Raw genomic sequence first — 19,731 nt, forward strand, 5'->3', positions numbered from 1 at the left:
GCTGGCCTTTCTGAAGACAAGTGGTGCTACTTGAATCCAGATCTCTGCCAGCTTGGCCAGTTACTATAACAAAATATGGCTCTAGTAATAGAAACTAAGAGCAGATGAGAGAACTGCCTACAAACAAACACTGAATTTCAGTATACAGCCTATACAGTCTATCATTTTTGCTGCTAGTGATGAGTTGAACAAGTACCCCAGCTCAGAAAAAGTGAAGGATGTGTCTGTGTATTTCTTGGTCCACCAAGGAATCAGTCAAATACAATTCTTTCCGTATCAATAAAACTGAATGCAATTCTGCCTATTTGAGGAATATGAAAAATAGTTTTGCTCTGCTGTGCACCAGAAATAAATGTTTCTTCTTTGAAATCAAAAGCAAAAACATGAATGTGAACAATTCAGAGAAAAGGAAGAGATAAAAGGTACAGTTTCAAAAATACTGATATGTCTTAAGAATTGGTAATTGGGTCACACAGAACTTGCATTCATTGGAAAATTCACAACATGATCTGTGCACTCTTTCAGTCCACTTCAGTGTTCTCCACACTCCTCATCCATTTCTAGCAGGGAGAGATCATTTTGCCACCAGTGTCTTTATACACTAATGTGATGAATGGAGGACAGTGGACAGGGAAACAAGCAAACACTTGGTCCGAACAAAAAGTCATCACCAGCTCTTCTTCCCCTCTTAATCCCAAACCCAGAGGTAGTCTGTAATTATCCCACAAGTCTGCAGAGTGAGAACGAAATGAGGAAGGAAACAGTCCCACAAGAGGTGACAGTGCATGCATCTCGGGATATCTTAGCAAAATTTTTGGATCTGCCACTTCCATTCTCCCAAAAGTAAGCGTGACCGTTCTCAGGAAAGGTTGCCTCTTTGTGAATATGAATGCTGAGCACAAAGGGTTCCACTCCTCCGTGGAGGCTTCGAGATACTCTCATCCTTTATCAGGCATTTATTTCATTCATAGAGAGAAAAACGAGTAGGAAATTTAATCCAAGGCAACTATTTACAGTAGCACTCACAATGCTTGGAAGCGGGGTTTGAAAGCACTTGCTAATGATCTCCTGTCACTCAAAACCAATCTTGAAACAACTATCATTGCCATTTGGATCACTGCACGAAAAGAACAACAAACCTTGAAGTCTCAAATGAGATCAAGTCTCAAATGAAACCAAATCTGGATTTCTGTTGCTCGCCTGAGAAATGTTTGCATTGTGGGTTTGATCCACACAAGGACCCTTTGGGAGGATTTCAATATCGTACAGTCTTTGTTTTTTAGAGACATAATATTGAAGCTGTTGGCAGTGCAGAATGACACAAATGGACAAACAAAAAGTGAGGAAAAGTGGCAAAGCTGAAGGTCTGCGGGAGCGTTACTCTGAGAAAAACACTTCCTTTGAGAAGTTTCAACATTTCTTGCAGCTCATCCTACTCGCTCAGCTATTCCTCAAGCAGGTCAGCACTCTCACACAGCTGCAAGGCATCTGCTCATCTTCTTTTTATCTCCAAAGTACCCCAGCCCTTGAGTGAGCAGTGGGTGGGAAGGAAGGGGAGGATGCTGGTCAGAAAGCTGGGGGCACTGCTCCTGCTTTGGGGTGAGGGAGCATGAGGTTTGTGTCTGCTGCTCCTGGGACCCCACCTTGAGGCTTCTCCAAGCAGTAAGGGCAGATGCAGAGCTTCCAGAGACTTCATTGGCACTTGTTACCCAGTCCAGCAGGATACAAGGCCAACAAAATGACATGACTCGTCACGTCACCCAGTGGGAGGATCAGACCCAAACGTCCGATATATAGCAGTGCTCTGTCTGCATGGCTCTACAGTGAGTCCAGTTGTCTTTCAGCTTAATTGTCAGCATACAGCAGGAGAACATATCCAGGATGAAACTGGCACTGCTGACAGTGCTGGCCATGCTGGCAGTGTTCTGCCATCCTGGTAAGTACCACTGGCTTTAATCAACCTCTAAACGATTTGTACAGCTCTTCACAATGTGAAAACATAATTTACAGTCAAAGGATCATTCTTCCTAATGAAAACATAATTTACAGTCAAAGGATCACTCCTCCTAATTGTTTCTTATTTGCTCTTCAGCTGTTCTTATCGTGCACCTCTATTTTCCATCAGGACTGAGGACTTCTGAGCAAACAAGGCAGAGATGGCACTGCCAGGGGGTCAGGGATGCTGGGCTTCCCACAGAATACAGCACTATGACACACCATGTCCAACTGTCCCCATTACACTGCCTGCACGGTGAAGAGTTCAGAGGCTGGAAGCACTTCAGCAGCAAAATACACCATATGAACATATGCATGTGCATATTTTATTTTTGTGTTCAAGAATAGTTTGTTTCAATGAGATGGGTTAATTTTCATGTTCTCCAGCTTGGCTCGTTTATACTTCCATTTCAGCTGCAGCTTCACCTTGTGAACTCCTCCAGAAAATAGCAGAAAGGTTTCTCTTTGGATCTGTTGATGAATATATGGATGCAGTATCGCCATTCATCACAACACCTGCTATGAATGCGATGGAAAGCAGTTTGAAGAAGTGTGTGCAGGCTTCTGTCACAGACAAACAGGCTCTTGCGCTACTGCTGGTGAGTTCCCCCTCCCCACTTGCAAAATATTACATGAGATTCAAAATGCAAGAATGTTAAGTGAAGGAAGTTTGTGCTACTTCTAAAGCTGACCCCTCTAAGCTTGGTTTGTGAAGGAAATGATGGTGCCATGCACACTCCAGAGGAAAAGTGTATGTGCTGCATAATGAACAAGCACTTTAAATGCCTTGTCTGGTCTTGGCCAAATCTGAGACTGCAAAGCCGAGGTCTCAACAGATGCTCTGTTTCTAGGCGTTTCAGAGGAAATAAACCTTGCAAAGGCTTGCAAAGAAAATCTTCAGGGCAGATTCCAATACCTGAGGACCCAAGTCAGGACTTAACCATGAGGAACTGGTTCTGGCTCCCAAGCTTTGGGTCTTTCCCAAAATGGCTATGAGCACACAGACCCCCGTGTTGCCCTTTCTTTGGCTAGTGGCAATTTGCTGTGTTTTCCCAGGAAATCCGAATGCTCACCACCAGGAAGGTTCAGCCCACTTCAGCTTCAGTGGACGTTTAAAAGGACACTTCGCATTACCAATCTTTTCCTAAACACTGTTTGGCTTCTTTTTTTCATTTTAGACTCAGATATTTGGCAACTGCTGAAGACGACACAAACCTGCAATCGTCGAGAAGCCAGCGAGAAACCAAAGCTCGCAGAATGAATGATCGAATCATCGAATGGTCTGGGTTAAAAAGGACCTCCAAGATCATCCAGTTTCAGCCCCCTGCCACGGGCAGGGTTGCAAGATCTGCTGCTATCTGCCTGTCCCCAACAACTACTCCCTGAGTACTTTCTTCTCTCTCATCCCGCAGTCACTATAAGGAACCTCCTCTCAATTCACCTTTCAATAAACTCAATGCGATTCAGCCCTTCGTTCCTCCTTCAGCGTTTGCTTTCGGGAAACGATCTAGCCAGACCCCCGTCGTTACAGGGGAGTTGGACCGGGTGACCTTTAAAGGCTGCTGCCATTCGCACAACCCTCTGGCCCCGCGCCGCTCGCTCCCGCAGCTCAGGGGCGGTACCGGCCCGCGCCCGCGCTCCGCCTCTGCCCGGCGCAGTGCCGGTCACGTGGTGTCAGGGCGGCTGCCCCCCCCGGCCGGTCCGGCCAGCGGCGAGCCGCGGTGATGGAGGCGGGAGCTGCCGCCGAGACGGAGCCGCTGCTGCCCCCGCGGAGCTGGCGGGCGGCGGGGGGCGGTGAGTGCGTGGCGGAGGCGGCTTTCCGCCTCGCGCTGCCCCGGCTCAGCGCGGGTTGCTTCCGCTGTTGCAGAGGCTTCCTAGAGTGCCGCGTCTCGCGTCCGGCTTGGGTCGACCTCTGTGTCCTTTATGAGGAGGAGCGGTGCGGTGCGGTGCTGCTGCTGTTGGCTCTTAGCCCCGCGGCGTGCAGCGAGTCATTCTTTCTTTCTTTCTAACTTTGCAGCCGCCGGAGCTGCCGAGGACCTCCGCATCGACCAGGCCGTGGTGTTTATCGAGGACGCGATACAAGTAAGTCCGACCCGGCTGTGCGACACGGTGCTGTCACCTGGCGCTGCCGTGCTCCGCAAAGCCGGCTCGGAACCCCAGATCCCTGCGGTACCTCAGTTCCAGTGCGCTTCTGCCCAGAAGAAATGTGTTTTGTTTTGTTTTTTTTTTTTTCCAATGCAATTATGTTGAAATAGCGCCTTCTCTTCCCGTTTGCCCAGCAGGCGCTGACTGTGCTGCTTTGTGGGTGGATGTGCCTTTTTTTTTTTTTAATTTTAAGCTAGCATCTGGGCAGAACTGTGATTTGCCTCAAAACATGGTTACGGAGCTTCAGAGCTGGCAAACTTTGAGGTTGGTTTCAATGGAAAAGCTGGAACTGTTTGCTTGAGCAGCACTGACAGTGTGTCTCCATTCCCCTTGTGTAGAGGTGTAGGTCGAAGCTTCTATTTTCACAGTTGCATGCATCATATGGCTTTTTAGAGGGAAGAAGCAAAAGATCCGTGAATGGAAGGAGTGCTGGAGAGGTGAACCAAGTGTATGGGCCTCTTTGGCAAGCAGGTGGAACCTTAAGTTGTGAGCTGCTCCATTTGCTGTTACGTGTAGCAAGGGCAGTGCTGCCACATTGGTTATCCAATAACAGAGCGATCCTTAGGTTGAGAAAACCTCAGTAGAATCTTTCCCATTGCGCCCACATTGGCTGTAGTCAAGGCGTAGTCATTGCTGAGTGCTAGTTTAATAATAACTCATGCAGTAATTTCTTTATCTTCTTGTGAAATTGGGTTTGTCTCAAGCCTTGTTGATGAAGGTATGGTTTATTTTTGTAACCTTATTTTTGTCTTTGATGCAGACCATGTTCAGTGATCTTTTTTTTTGCTTTCTCCCTACAGTATCGATCCATAAATCACCGTGTGGACTCTAAATCACTGTGGCTGTATCGCTGGTATTATTCAAGAATTTGCCAGTGGTGAGAACTTGTTATTGTTTGTGCTTTTTGGGTCAGGAGTAAGTCTTAGTCTTTTTTTCTTCTTTTTTTTAAAAAGTACTTAAATAATTGTCCTTTTATTCTTTAGAACACACTGTAGGAAGCAAGCAGTGAGTACATGTAGATGAGATAGGAGTGGAAAGCAGCAAGGTGTACGAAAATGTGGTGAAGAAGAGCATGAGCTTTTTAACAGGGTCTGTTGTGATAGGACAAAGGAAAATGGTTATGAACTACAAAGGGGGGAAATTTAGACTGAATGTAAGGAAGTAGTTTTTTACAATAAAGGTGGTGCAGCACTGGCACACAGGTTGCTCAGAGAGGTGATTGATGCACCATCCCTGGAGATGCTCAGAGTCAGGCAGGATGGGGCTCTGAGCACCCTCATCTGTCTGTAGGTGTCCCTGTCCATTGCAGGGGAGTTGGACCAGATAGGCTCTAAGGGTCCCTTCCAACTCATCATTTCACAAAGTCTATGGCTCTCTGGAACAGTCATAGGACTGCTGCATGATGGATTATTGGTACGATGCCCAGCAGTGTGTGTTAGTTCTCTGAATATCAATTTCTAACCTTATTAAATACTAGCAGGGCTGTTTGTTGTTGTTAGCTTCAAAACCACCCCACCTAGGGCTATATGAATGTCAGCGGTTGCTGTTGTAATGCGTTGTCGTTACTACAACCTTACTGCAGTTCATGTAAATCATGCTATTCAGGTGCTGCATTGCGAGTGCTTTCATTTCTCCCCGAGCAGGATTTTGAGCTTCACCATTACCATAATCCTGGCGTTGGCTTTCATTGAAACACCCTCCTCGCTTACTGTCACATCAGATGTGAGGTACCGCCTTCCTGCGTGGGATCCTCCGTGCGGCCTGACCGAAAGCATTGAGCTGCTGTGCTTCCTGGTCTTTGTGATCGATGTGTCTGTGAAGGTGAGCAGCGCTTCCACCTGGCTCTGAGTGAATGGCTTTGGCTTGGCTGCTTGTTTGAGACTGTAGAAGTTGGGCTTTGTAATAAACAGAGCTGTTCTTTGGATCCTTGTTTCAGAATGACTTCGCTGAATGAACTTCTTGCCACGCGTGGCCTGTGTGCCCCTGTCTGTTCCATTGATGTCAGTTAAAGACTTGTAGGAAAATTCTGTTATCGGTGCATTCTTATAGATTGCAGGGAGCTCTTTATAAAGAGCACAATTGTAAACCTGGAGATACTTGAAAAGCAATCGGTGCTGACTTCATTAGGGTGCTGGAATTTGTTTTAAGTTATTGTGCTGCTTTTTTTTCTTTTTCCTCCCCCAGAGTTACTTAATTGGATGGGAAGAATTTTGGAAAAATAAATGGCTGATGGCTTATATCCTGACGTTAATTATTTCCCTTACTGATTGGGTTGTGTCGCTGAGCTTTTTCTGCACAGAGGTAAGACGTGCTTGCTGCTTTCTGCAGAAACTGTGCAGTGTGTCTGGGCAGTGAGGCAAGGAGGAGAAGCTGCAGAGGGATGCACAGCAGGGGCTGTGTGATGCCTTGGAGAGCTAAGGGAAGGGGTGAGATGGGTCACATTGGATCAAATTTATTGTTGCTTGCTTGCAGTCAGCATTAAGAAAATGCTAATATGGTAAAAATACTGAGATGTAGACAGCTTAATTGCTTTTGGGTATGTTAAGGAATATCAGAACAATTGCCTTGTCAGAGGCAGAAATTGCTGGGTAATAAGCAGACCGTAGTACGTTAAAAAAAGCTGAAAACTGAAACCAAACCCTAATTTCAAGATGTGTGTCTATTTTTAATGAAAGCAGCTTGTTATTGATTCACTTCTTGAAATGGATCTTGGCAAAAAATGCAGAAATGCAATCACTTGACCTGTTTGTCATGTTTACCCAGCAGTAAAGTTAGGTTTCTTTAAAAATGCAAGTTGAAATTTCAATAGCCTCACCAGACCATTAATTATAAACAGTTTTTCTTTTAAAAGGAAGTCTGTAGAGTTTCCTTTAGGCCTTTTTTGACCTTGGTGGGACAGATTTAGCTTCTGAGAACAGCCTTTTATGCTGCACTGATTTTTTTTTTTTTTTTTTCTTCTGTTTTATATATATATTTAGATCTGTTTTGACAAACATGCACTTAAGACTAGGACCACAAATACTTCATGGGAGCTCAGTGTCTGATCCACTGTTTTGTTTTGCAGACTGTAAGAATAAGAAGAATTCTTCGTCCTTTCTTTCTCCTTCAGAATTCTTCGATGATGAAGAAAACATTGAAAAGTATCAACAGCACATTGCCTGAAATGGCAAGGTAGGTAACAGCACAGAAAGCATCCCTTCACAGCAAGTCTGTAGCAACCCTTTGCACTTGGAGTGTGATGCCTCAGTAGCCTTCTTGAAATGATCTCTGAGATCAAGTAGTGATGGATGGGAAGCTGTAGTAATCCTGTGGCTCCTGTATTCTGTAATAGTTCTCAAGAATGCATGTGATGTGACAAGGAGGATTTTTTTGATGCTGATCGAATGGTTTTCATTTTTTTTTTTTTTTTTTTTCCCCTTTTGTTATTCTGTTGAGTCCAGCCCTTTTGTAAGGGAAGAGCTGAGTCATCAGCTGGGCAAAGGGCTGTGCCATATTACTGTAATGTTTCCTCTAGGGGCGGTATGGGTAAGGCACAAAGGTGTCCCTCTCCCGTGAATACCACACAGCAAGGTACTTTGTGTTCTTTTCAGGATGCTTTAAGTCAGGCTTTTCATTTCTAAACGGTTTTAGAAAAACATGCTAGGATCTCTTTGACCTTAGAACTGCCTAAGCTCATGCTAAGGAGTTCTGAAGAAGTGTGATTCTTAGGAATCAAAGCTTGGATGGTCTTCTGTTAGCTCCATGTAGTTTCTTAAAAAATATCCTTGGCTATTTGTGTATCTCTAGCAAAGGACATGAAGGATGACGTTGATATTAATGCACATGATGTGTTCTTTCCAATAGTGTTGTTCTACTGCTCGCTGTTCATCTGTCTCTCTTTACCATGTTTGCCATGCTGCTGTTTGCTCGAACAAAGGTAACCAGCTGTATTGGTGTGTAGATCTCACTGCTTTTCTGCTTACTCGCGTAGCTGCATGTCTGGTTTTCTAATCAAACTGGTGAAACTTGTTTCCCTGGGAGAGACCCACTGGGATGAGTTTGAAGTCTATTTAGAGAGATGTAAGTTGCACAGAATACTTTCTTTTTTTTTTTTTATGGTCCCATACTTCTTGGTGCTGATGCTTTTCTCACAAGTTGAAGTCTGCTAGTAGAGCAGCTTCAAGAAGCTTGAAGTCTGCTAGTAGAGCAGCTTCTTAGAATTCTCCAGTCGATCTTTTACCTTACTTTTCTGCTTTTGTTGAAACCACCTGTGCTGTTCTGTGTCCATAGCTCTTAATCATGGTGTTTTCTGTTTCTATTATCTCACATTTCTTTTTTTTCTTTTTTCTTTCCTTATCTAGCTTTTAGTTAAGTTTACTGCAATGTTAAGCTATCTGCAGTACTGGTATCCCTGGTCTTGCCTTGGTAGGTTTTTGCCTGCATTTTTCTGATGTTTTGGCTTCTGATTTTTGTGGCTTCCTTTTTATTTTTGTTTTGTTTCTCTTCTCACTTCCCGAAAGCTTATTTGAAGTGTGATTGAAGTCACTTTTATGTTCAAGTGCTTTTGGGGTGTCCTTTCTCCTAAGCTTCCTGTATCTTTATGTATCCTTCTTTGTACTGCACTCCTTTCCATCTATAAGGCCTTCCACAGCCTTGTTTGTATGATCACTAGGACTTGTTATGTACTTTTTGCAGTAATCTTAGTTCTTTTCTTAATCTTTACTGAGCCTTCATTCCTCCTGCAGTTTGTTCTTGAGCTTCTGGTCTTTCTTACGATCAGCAAATTCCTTGAATTCCTGTTACAGAATTTCTGGAATTACAAGTAGAGCTCTATTTTTCCCTTTTCTTAGTTGAATCCAATATCTCTGTATTATATTTCCATGTCACCTGTAATTTCGGTTGTAATCTTTCCCAGCAGAGGGGAATACATTTTATATACATGCACCAGGCACTTCAAAATAAACTTAAGTTTAAAAAAAAAAAAAGAGAGAGAGAGCTATTTATTTTTCCTTTTCAGATTCTCTGACCTGATACCCATACATACTAATTTTAGCTAACCAGGCAGTGTGCTCAAAGGATGTGTTAGCAATAAAATTCTGGCCTCTAGATTTGCACATTGCCTTGCATATATGCCCTAGAGGTGCAGTTTTCCATTCTTCTCAGCAGAGTTAATGGCTGTTTATTCTGTAGTGTGTGATTCACGTTCGTATTGTTTGCACTCTGCATCTTTTGTAGCTGTCTCTACTTGAACTTGGGGAAAAAACAAGTGGGTACAGCATTGTATAGCTAGAATAAAAAGTAAGCAGCTCCAGTTTTCTGCTTGATTTTTATGTGAATTCGGATTGAATATGGGAACAGTCTGTGATATGTTTTATTTAGGTCGTGTTTAGAGTTCTTCTTGCTCTGGTACCCTTGGCGTCTCTCATTTGGCTTTTTCTATCAATCAAAGGCAGCTTTAGATCCCCATGCTGTCTGCTCATGTCTTTATGGTCCCCACTGGATTTGAGGTGATGGATGGAACTTTTGTTTGGAGCCTCCTGTCTCTCTCAGCTTGCTGTTTTCCCTTATGTTCTTTATTGACTGTGAATAAGTGGTTGCACTGTATTCCTGCAGGAACACTACGTTGTCCTAGTTTTTATGCTTGTCTTGTGTTTTCTTCCATGTGGCAGATCTAATTGTGTGCATAAGGAATGGATTATTGACTAAAACTATCTGTGTATGTATCATTTTCTTGGTGAGTCAGTCTTAGTGATTCTAAGTGCTTCTCTGATAACAGTGAGCTTTTTTCACTAGGATGGTCAACAGGATAAGGAGTGGGTGGGTTACTTTCGGAATTTGCCAGATTCCCTGACATCACTGCTGGTCCTGCTGACTACAGCAAATAACCCTGATGGTGAGCACTCCGTTTCAGAAATAACTCTTGTCTGTATTAATCAATGAACAGTGAAATATTGTCAGATTGCTGTAATTGTTCTTGCAGCTGAAAGCGCTTAGGAAGGTTCTGCAAAGATGATTTGTGCATGAAGTTACTCAGGTTTTTTTGTATTTCTGTGCTTTAGTTTATATACACAGCTCTGAAGTGGAGCTGTATGAAAGCTTTTACCAATTGTCCAAAATTGACAGAGATCTCCTTTATTATTTTTTTTTATCCTCTTAAATATGAAATTAATAATATATATTTTTTTAAATTAAATCTGTTGCAGTAATGATTCCTGCTTATTCTAAGAACCGAGCATATTCCATCTTCTTCATACTCTTCACTGTATTAGGTAAGTCATTGCTTGTCTTTATTAACTTAAATGGAGTGCAGCTTTGGCACTGATGCATGCCAGCTGGAAAGGCGTTTATTTTTCTCAGAGAGTTTCATCACCCCCGTCTCCCTCCATTCCTCACTCCATCACTGCTCCCTCGAAGAGCCCTGTCCCATCACCAGCACCAGAAGAACAGAACTCCCAGCTGGGGACAAGGAGAGCGCTGCTTTCCACTCCCACAGCTCTGCTGCATGCAATGATTTCAAAAACAAATTCAGGAGCAGCGGCACGAGGAGCCCAGGCATAAAACTAAAGCCTCACAGGGTTTTGTTATCACAACACCACACTGTTAAGTGTCCTAAGCAATCTTTTTTTAAGGAAAACAAGTCTTTAGAAACAGAGGTGACCCCAGAAGTGATAAGTGAAGAGGTGCACCTGAAAGTCTGTTATCAGCTATTTGTGCCTGGCTCTGCCTCAGATATGGCACGGCGTGGCATATATATGGAAATGCTCAGGATTTGTCCTGCACAGAGCCAAAAAATATCTTCCTTGGAGAAGGAAAGGAGAACTCTCAGGTGTTCCTGTGCCACTGTTGTTTCCTGCTTATTTTTCAGACACATTTGGCTCCCCAGCACCTGTGTCTGGGGGGAGGAACCATACATTTGAGGTCACTGGGTTGTCCTGAGCAGCCCCAGGCAGAACTGCTGCTTTTCCCCAATTCCTGCATTTCCATGGCCAAAAATGAGGCGGAGAAAAGAATCCTCCATATGTGCCTTGCCAAACACTCACAGATGCAAGCAAAGATGGCAGCTCCCTCTCTGCAGTACCTTCTCCCTGTTCTTTTCATGGTGTTGGGAGCCTTCTTTGGTATCAGATGCCGAGTGTGTGTTTGCTGTTTATGTGCAGGGAGGCTGGAGCTCCTATTTCAGTGCATGGAAGGGAAATGGAAGAGTAGTCATATGTGCTGATTGCTAATTTGAATAGACTTTTACTTTAGCTGCAACTCTGGCAGGTCCACCTTTGAATATCAAGCAAGGGCACGTCATGTCGGCTAGTCTTTGTTTCTTTGCAGTGCTGCCCTATGGTTTGGGAGCTCGGATGCCATGCCATATAGTGCCATACCATGCTGTGCCCTAAGCCATATATGCCATGCCATGCCATATATGGCATAGGGCACAGCACGGTACAGCACGCCACGCCGTGCCATATATATGCCACGCCGTGCCATATATATGCCACGCCGTGCCATATATATGCCACGCCGTGCCATATATATGCCACGCCGTGCCATATATATGCCACGCCGTGCCATATATATGCCACGCCGTGCCATATATATGCCACGCCGTGCCATATATATGCCACGCCGTGCCATATATATGCCACGCCGTGCCATATATATGCCACGCCGTGCCATATATATGCCACGCCGTGCCATATATATGCCACGCCGTGCCATATATATGCCACGCCGTGCCATATATATGCCACGCCGTGCCATATATATGCCACGCCGTGCCATATATATGCCACGCCGTGCCATATATATGCCACGCCGTGCCATATATATGCCACGCCGTGCCATATATATGCCACGCCGTGCCATATATATGCCACGCCGTGCCATATATATGCCACGCCGTGCCATATATATGCCACGCCGTGCCATATATATGCCACGCCGTGCCATATATATGCCACGCCGTGCCATATATATGCCACGCCGTGCCATATATATGCCACGCCGTGCCATATATATGCCACGCCGTGCCATATATATGCCACGCCGTGCCATATATATGCCACGCCGTGCCATATATATGCCACGCCGTGCCATATATATGCCACGCCGTGCCATATATATGCCACGCCGTGCCATATATATGCCACGCCGTGCCATATATATGCCACGCCGTGCCATATATATGCCACGCCGTGCCATATATATGCCACGCCGTGCCATATATATGCCACGCCGTGCCATATATATGCCACGCCGTGCCATATATATGCCACGCCGTGCCATATATATGCCACGCCGTGCCATATATATGCCACGCCGTGCCATATATATGCCACGCCGTGCCATATATATGCCACGCCGTGCCATATATATGCCACGCCGTGCCATATATATGCCACGCCGTGCCATATATATGCCACGCCGTGCCATATATATGCCACGCCGTGCCATATATATGCCACGCCGTGCCATATATATGCCACGCCGTGCCATATATATGCCACGCCGTGCCATATATATGCCACGCCGTGCCATATATATGCCACGCCGTGCCATATATATGCCACGCCGTGCCATATATATGCCACGCCGTGCCATATATATGCCACGCCGTGCCATATATATGCCACGCCGTGCCATATATATGCCACGCCGTGCCATATATATGCCACGCCGTGCCATATATATGCCACGCCGTGCCATATATATGCCACGCCGTGCCATATATATGCCACGCCGTGCCATATATATGCCACGCCGTGCCATATATATGCCACGCCGTGCCATATATATGCCACGCCGTGCCATATATATGCCACGCCGTGCCATATATATGCCACGCCGTGCCATATATATGCCACGCCGTGCCATATATATGCCACGCCGTGCCATATATATGCCACGCCGTGCCATATATATGCCACGCCGTGCCATATATATGCCACGCCGTGCCATATATATGCCACGCCGTGCCATATATATGCCACGCCGTGCCATATATATGCCACGCCGTGCCATATATATGCCACGCCGTGCCATATATATGCCACGCCGTGCCATATATATGCCACGCCGTGCCATATATATGCCACGCCGTGCCATATATATGCCACGCCGTGCCATATATATGCCACGCCGTGCCATATATATGCCACGCCGTGCCATATATATGCCACGCCGTGCCATATATATGCCACGCCGTGCCATATATATGCCACGCCGTGCCATATATATGCCACGCCGTGCCATATATATGCCACGCCGTGCCATATATATGCCACGCCGTGCCATATATATGCCACGCCGTGCCATATATATGCCACGCCGTGCCATATATATGCCACGCCGTGCCATATATATGCCACGCCGTGCCATATATATGCCACGCCGTGCCATATATATGCCACGCCGTGCCATATATATGCCACGCCGTGCCATATATATGCCACGCCGTGCCATATATATGCCACGCCGTGCCATATATATGCCACGCCGTGCCATATATATGCCACGCCGTGCCATATATATGCCACGCCGTGCCATATATATGCCACGCCGTGCCATATATATGCCACGCCGTGCCATATATATGCCACGCCGTGCCATATATATGCCACGCCGTGCCATATATATGCCACGCCGTGCCATATATATGCCACGCCGTGCCATATATATGCCACGCCGTGCCATATATATGCCACGCCGTGCCATATATATGCCACGCCGTGCCATATATATGCCACGCCGTGCCATATATATGCCACGCCGTGCCATATATATGCCACGCCGTGCCATATATATGCCACGCCGTGCCATATATATGCCACGCCGTGCCATATATATGCCACGCCGTGCCATATATATGCCACGCCGTGCCATATATATGCCACGCCGTGCCATATATATGCCACGCCGTGCCATATATATGCCACGCCGTGCCATATATATGCCACGCCGTGCCATATATATGCCACGCCGTGCCATATATATGCCACGCCGTGCCATATATATGCCACGCCGTGCCATATATATGCCACGCCGTGCCATATATATGCCACGCCGTGCCATATATATGCCACGCCGTGCCATATATATGCCACGCCGTGCCATATATATGCCACGCCGTGCCATATATATGCCACGCCGTGCCATATATATGCCACGCCGTGCCATATATATGCCACGCCGTGCCATATATATGCCACGCCGTGCCATATATATGCCACGCCGTGCCATATATATGCCACGCCGTGCCATATATATGCCACGCCGTGCCATATATATGCCACGCCGTGCCATATATATGCCACGCCGTGCCATATATATGCCACGCCGTGCCATATATATGCCACGCCGTGCCATATATATGCCACGCCGTGCCATATATATGCCACGCCGTGCCATATATATGCCACGCCGTGCCATATATATGCCACGCCGTGCCATATATATGCCACGCCGTGCCATATATATGCCACGCCGTGCCATATATATGCCACGCCGTGCCATATATATGCCACGCCGTGCCATATATATGCCACGCCGTGCCATATATATGCCACGCCGTGCCATATATATGCCACGCCGTGCCATATATATGCCACGCCGTGCCATATATATGCCACGCCGTGCCATATATATGCCACGCCGTGCCATATATATGCCACGCCGTGCCATATATATGCCACGCCGTGCCATATATATGCCACGCCGTGCCATATATATGCCACGCCGTGCCATATATATGCCACGCCGTGCCATATATATGCCACGCCGTGCCATATATATGCCACGCCGTGCCATATATATGCCACGCCGTGCCATATATATGCCACGCCGTGCCATATATATGCCACGCCGTGCCATATATATGCCACGCCGTGCCATATATATGCCACGCCGTGCCATATATATGCCACGCCGTGCCATATATATGCCACGCCGTGCCATATATATGCCACGCCGTGCCATATATATGCCACGCCGTGCCATATATATGCCACGCCGTGCCATATATATGCCACGCCGTGCCATATATATGCCACGCCGTGCCATATATATGCCACGCCGTGCCATATATATGCCACGCCGTGCCATATATATGCCACGCCGTGCCATATATATGCCACGCCGTGCCATATATATGCCACGCCGTGCCATATATATGCCACGCCGTGCCATATATATGCCACGCCGTGCCATATATATGCCACGCCGTGCCATATATATGCCACGCCGTGCCATATATATGCCACGCCGTGCCATATATATGCCACGCCGTGCCATATATATGCCACGCCGTGCCATATATATGCCACGCCGTGCCATATATATGCCACGCCGTGCCATATATATGCCACGCCGTGCCATATATATGCCACGCCGTGCCATATATATGCCACGCCGTGCCATATATATGCCACGCCGTGCCATATATATGCCACGCCGTGCCATATATATGCCACGCCGTGCCATATATATGCCACGCCGTGCCATATATATGCCACGCCGTGCCATATATATGCCACGCCGTGCCATATATATGCCACGCCGTGCCATATATATGCCACGCCGTGCCATATATATGCCACGCCGTGCCATATATATGCCACGCCGTGCCATATATATGCCACGCCGTGCCATATATATGCCACGCCGTGCCATATATATGCCACGCCGTGCCATATATATGCCACGCCGTGCCATATATATGCCACGCCGTGCCATATATATGCCACGCCGTGCCATATATATGCCACGCCGTGCCATATATATGCCACGCCGTGCCATATATATGCCACGCCGTGCCATATATATGCCACGCCGTGCCATATATATGCCACGCCGTGCCATATATATGCCACGCCGTGCCATATATATGCCACGCCGTGCCATATATATGCCACGCCGTGCCATATATATGCCACGCCGTGCCATATATATGCCACGCCGTGCCATATATATGCCACGCCGTGCCATATATATGCCACGCCGTGCCATATATATGCCACGCCGTGCCATATATATGCCACGCCGTGCCATATATATGCCACGCCGTGCCATATATATGCCACGCCGTGCCATATATATGCCACGCCGTGCCATATATATGCCACGCCGTGCCATATATATGCCACGCCGTGCCATATATATGCCACGCCGTGCCATATATATGCCACGCCGTGCCATATATATGCCACGCCGTGCCATATATATGCCACGCCGTGCCATATATATGCCACGCCGTGCCATATATATGCCACGCCGTGCCATATATATGCCACGCCGTGCCATATATATGCCACGCCGTGCCATATATATGCCACGCCGTGCCATATATATGCCACGCCGTGCCATATATATGCCACGCCGTGCCATATATATGCCACGCCGTGCCATATATATGCCACGCCGTGCCATATATATGCCACGCCGTGCCATATATATGCCACGCCGTGCCATATATATGCCACGCCGTGCCATATATATGCCACGCCGTGCCATATATATGCCACGCCGTGCCATATATATGCCACGCCGTGCCATATATATGCCACGCCGTGCCATATATATGCCACGCCGTGCCATATATATGCCACGCCGTGCCATATATATGCCACGCCGTGCCATATATATGCCACGCCGTGCCATATATATGCCACGCCGTGCCATATATATGCCACGCCGTGCCATATATATGCCACGCCGTGCCATATATATGCCACGCCGTGCCATATATATGCCACGCCGTGCCATATATATGCCACGCCGTGCCATATATATGCCACGCCGTGCCATATATATGCCACGCCGTGCCATATATATGCCACGCCGTGCCATATATATGCCACGCCGTGCCATATATATGCCACGCCGTGCCATATATATGCCACGCCGTGCCATATATATGCCACGCCGTGCCATATATATGCCACGCCGTGCCATATATATGCCACGCCGTGCCATATATATGCCACGCCGTGCCATATATATGCCACGCCGTGCCATATATATGCCACGCCGTGCCATATCTGAGGCAGAGCCAGGCACAAATAGCTGATAACAGACTTTTAGGTGCACCTCTTCACTTATCACTTCTGGGGTCACCTCTGTTTCTAAAGACTTGTTTTCCTTAAAAAAAGATTGCTTAGGACACTTAACAGTGTGGTGTTGTGATAACAAAACCCTGTGAGGCTTTAGTTTTATGCCTGGGCTCCTCGTGCCTCTGCTCCTGAATTTGTTTTTGAAATCATTTCATGCAGCAGAACTGTGGGAGTGGAAAGCAGCGCTCTCCTTGTCCCCAGCTGGGAGTTCTGTTCTTCTGGTGCTGGTGATGGGACAGGGCTCTTCGAGGGAGCAGTGATGGAGTGAGGAATGGAGGGAGACGGGGCTTGTTTTGAAGCAGGGTGCTTGGCACATAAGGAGCAATGCACACAGACTGGTGCACAGATTTGTTTAGCAAACAATAACCTGTGTTTTGTGGATGAATAAATAATTAACCTGATTTTAAAAGAAGGAAAAAAGTAATAATTTTGCTATCTGCAGACCTCCTCTTCCCTGTCTGCTGGGCACGAGTGGTGTCCTCACACCTATGTGAGCACGTCTTGTGATGTGTGGGTCTCTGCTTTGCAGATGGGAATGGGAGCACAGCATGGGGGAGGGGGTCGTGAGCTCAGCACCTCTCCTGCAGGGTCTTCTGGGTATGAGGAGAGCCCTCTGTACCCTCATGGGGGTTGGTTGCTGCCCCTCTCACATCAGCACTGCTGTTCCTTGTGTTCCTCTATGCCTGGAGCTCAGGAATGGCCATAGTGACCAAAAGGCTACAACTCCCTTTCAGGTTTGTGTCACCATCACCTCTGAGACTTCTGCTCTTCCACCTGCTCAGACTTTTGCTTCCCTGAGGCTTTGTATTTTATTCTATTTTAATTTTTTTTGATGCTGAGGATTCTGCATGTTGGATGCAAGAGGCTGAGTTGAGTACAATGGGTTGAGTTGAATGCAGTGGGTTGGATGTAGAGGTTTTCTCCCTCATTTTCCTGCACTTGTACTGAGGAGATGACAGAAGCCCTGGGAGTTCAGCAGCAGGAGTCTGGGGAAAGCAGCTCCTCATGCAGGGAAGCTGGCAGTTAGCACATCCACTGACACCCAGAGCAGGATCAGGCAGTGAAGGTTGGACATGTGGCTTCCTAATGCAGAGGAATGGCTGTGTCCCTGTGGAAGCCCCAAGTGCCTGATAGCTACTGCGTAGCGTGGGTTGAAAGAGAAAGTATTCTCCTGTGGTTTCTTCAGAGCTGTTTCTGCTTTCCTTCTCGTTGGTGGGGCAGAAGGAGACAGTGAAGACCTTTGTTCTGGCTTGCTATCACTGGTCCGTGGGTGTATTTAGGAGATCTTATGCACAATGCTGCTCTGCTGTTGTTCTTTCTTTGCTGCTTGCAGAAGTGTTTCTGTTCAGTACCAGGAAATAAGTGCAACAAAGCCCCCCAGATCCTCACTGTGTTAGGACTGAATAGGAAAAGAGAAAATGGAAATGCTCAGGATTTGTCCTGCACAGAGCCACGCCGTGCCATATATATGCCACGCCGTGCCATATATATGCCACGCCGTGCCATATATATGCCACGCCGTGCCATATATATGCCACGCCGTGCCATATATATGCCACGCCGTGCCATATATATGCCACGCCGTGCCATATATATGCCACGCCGTGCCATATATATGCCACGCCGTGCCATATATATGCCACGCCGTGCCATATATATGCCACGCCGTGCCATATATATGCCACGCCGTGCCATATATATGCCACGCCGTGCCATATATATGCCACGCCGTGCCATATATATGCCACGCCGTGCCATATATATGCCACGCCGTGCCATATATATGCCACGCCGTGCCATATATATGCCACGCCGTGCCATATATATGCCACGCCGTGCCATATATATGCCACGCCGTGCCATATATATGCCACGCCGTGCCATATATATGCCACGCCGTGCCATATATATGCCACGCCGTGCCATATATATGCCACGCCGTGCCATATATATGCCACGCCGTGCCATATATATGCCACGCCGTGCCATATATATGCCACGCCGTGCCATATATATGCCACGCCGTGCCATATATATGCCACGCCGTGCCATATATATGCCACGCCGTGCCATATATATGCCACGCCGTGCCATATATATGCCACGCCGTGCCATATATATGCCACGCCGTGCCATATATATGCCACGCCGTGCCATATATATGCCACGCCGTGCCATATATATGCCACGCCGTGCCATATATATGCCACGCCGTGCCATATATATGCCACGCCGTGCCATATATATGCCACGCCGTGCCATATATATGCCACGCCGTGCCATATATATGCCACGCCGTGCCATATATATGCCACGCCGTGCCATATATATGCCACGCCGTGCCATATATATGCCACGCCGTGCCATATATATGCCACGCCGTGCCATATATATGCCACGCCGTGCCATATATATGCCACGCCGTGCCATATATATGCCACGCCGTGCCATATATATGCCACGCCGTGCCATATATATGCCACGCCGTGCCATATATATGCCACGCCGTGCCATA

General features: G+C 47.2%; 1 protein-coding gene across 1 annotated transcript in view; it reads left to right on the forward strand.

Moving 5' to 3' along the window:
* Nucleotides 1-3,652: 3,652 nt before the first annotated feature.
* The window catches only part of TPCN2 (two pore segment channel 2), a 39,925-nt gene continuing 23,846 nt past the window's right edge, over nt 3,653-19,731 (forward strand). Inside the window, exons 1-9 of the mRNA XM_052695223.1 lie at nt 3,653-3,789; nt 4,013-4,077; nt 4,941-5,017; nt 5,784-5,961; nt 6,325-6,441; nt 7,205-7,311; nt 7,984-8,056; nt 9,913-10,012; nt 10,323-10,388. Coding sequence (XP_052551183.1) covers nt 3,720-3,789; nt 4,013-4,077; nt 4,941-5,017; nt 5,784-5,961; nt 6,325-6,441; nt 7,205-7,311; nt 7,984-8,056; nt 9,913-10,012; nt 10,323-10,388 — 853 coding nt within the window. The 5' untranslated portion in view covers nt 3,653-3,719. The remainder of the gene's footprint in view (nt 3,790-4,012; nt 4,078-4,940; nt 5,018-5,783; nt 5,962-6,324; nt 6,442-7,204; nt 7,312-7,983; nt 8,057-9,912; nt 10,013-10,322; nt 10,389-19,731) is intronic.

Source organism: Tympanuchus pallidicinctus, unplaced genomic scaffold, assembly GCF_026119805.1.
Source record: "Tympanuchus pallidicinctus isolate F22 unplaced genomic scaffold, pur_lepc_1.0 scaffold3, whole genome shotgun sequence".
Taxonomy (NCBI): Eukaryota; Metazoa; Chordata; class Aves; order Galliformes; family Phasianidae; genus Tympanuchus; species Tympanuchus pallidicinctus.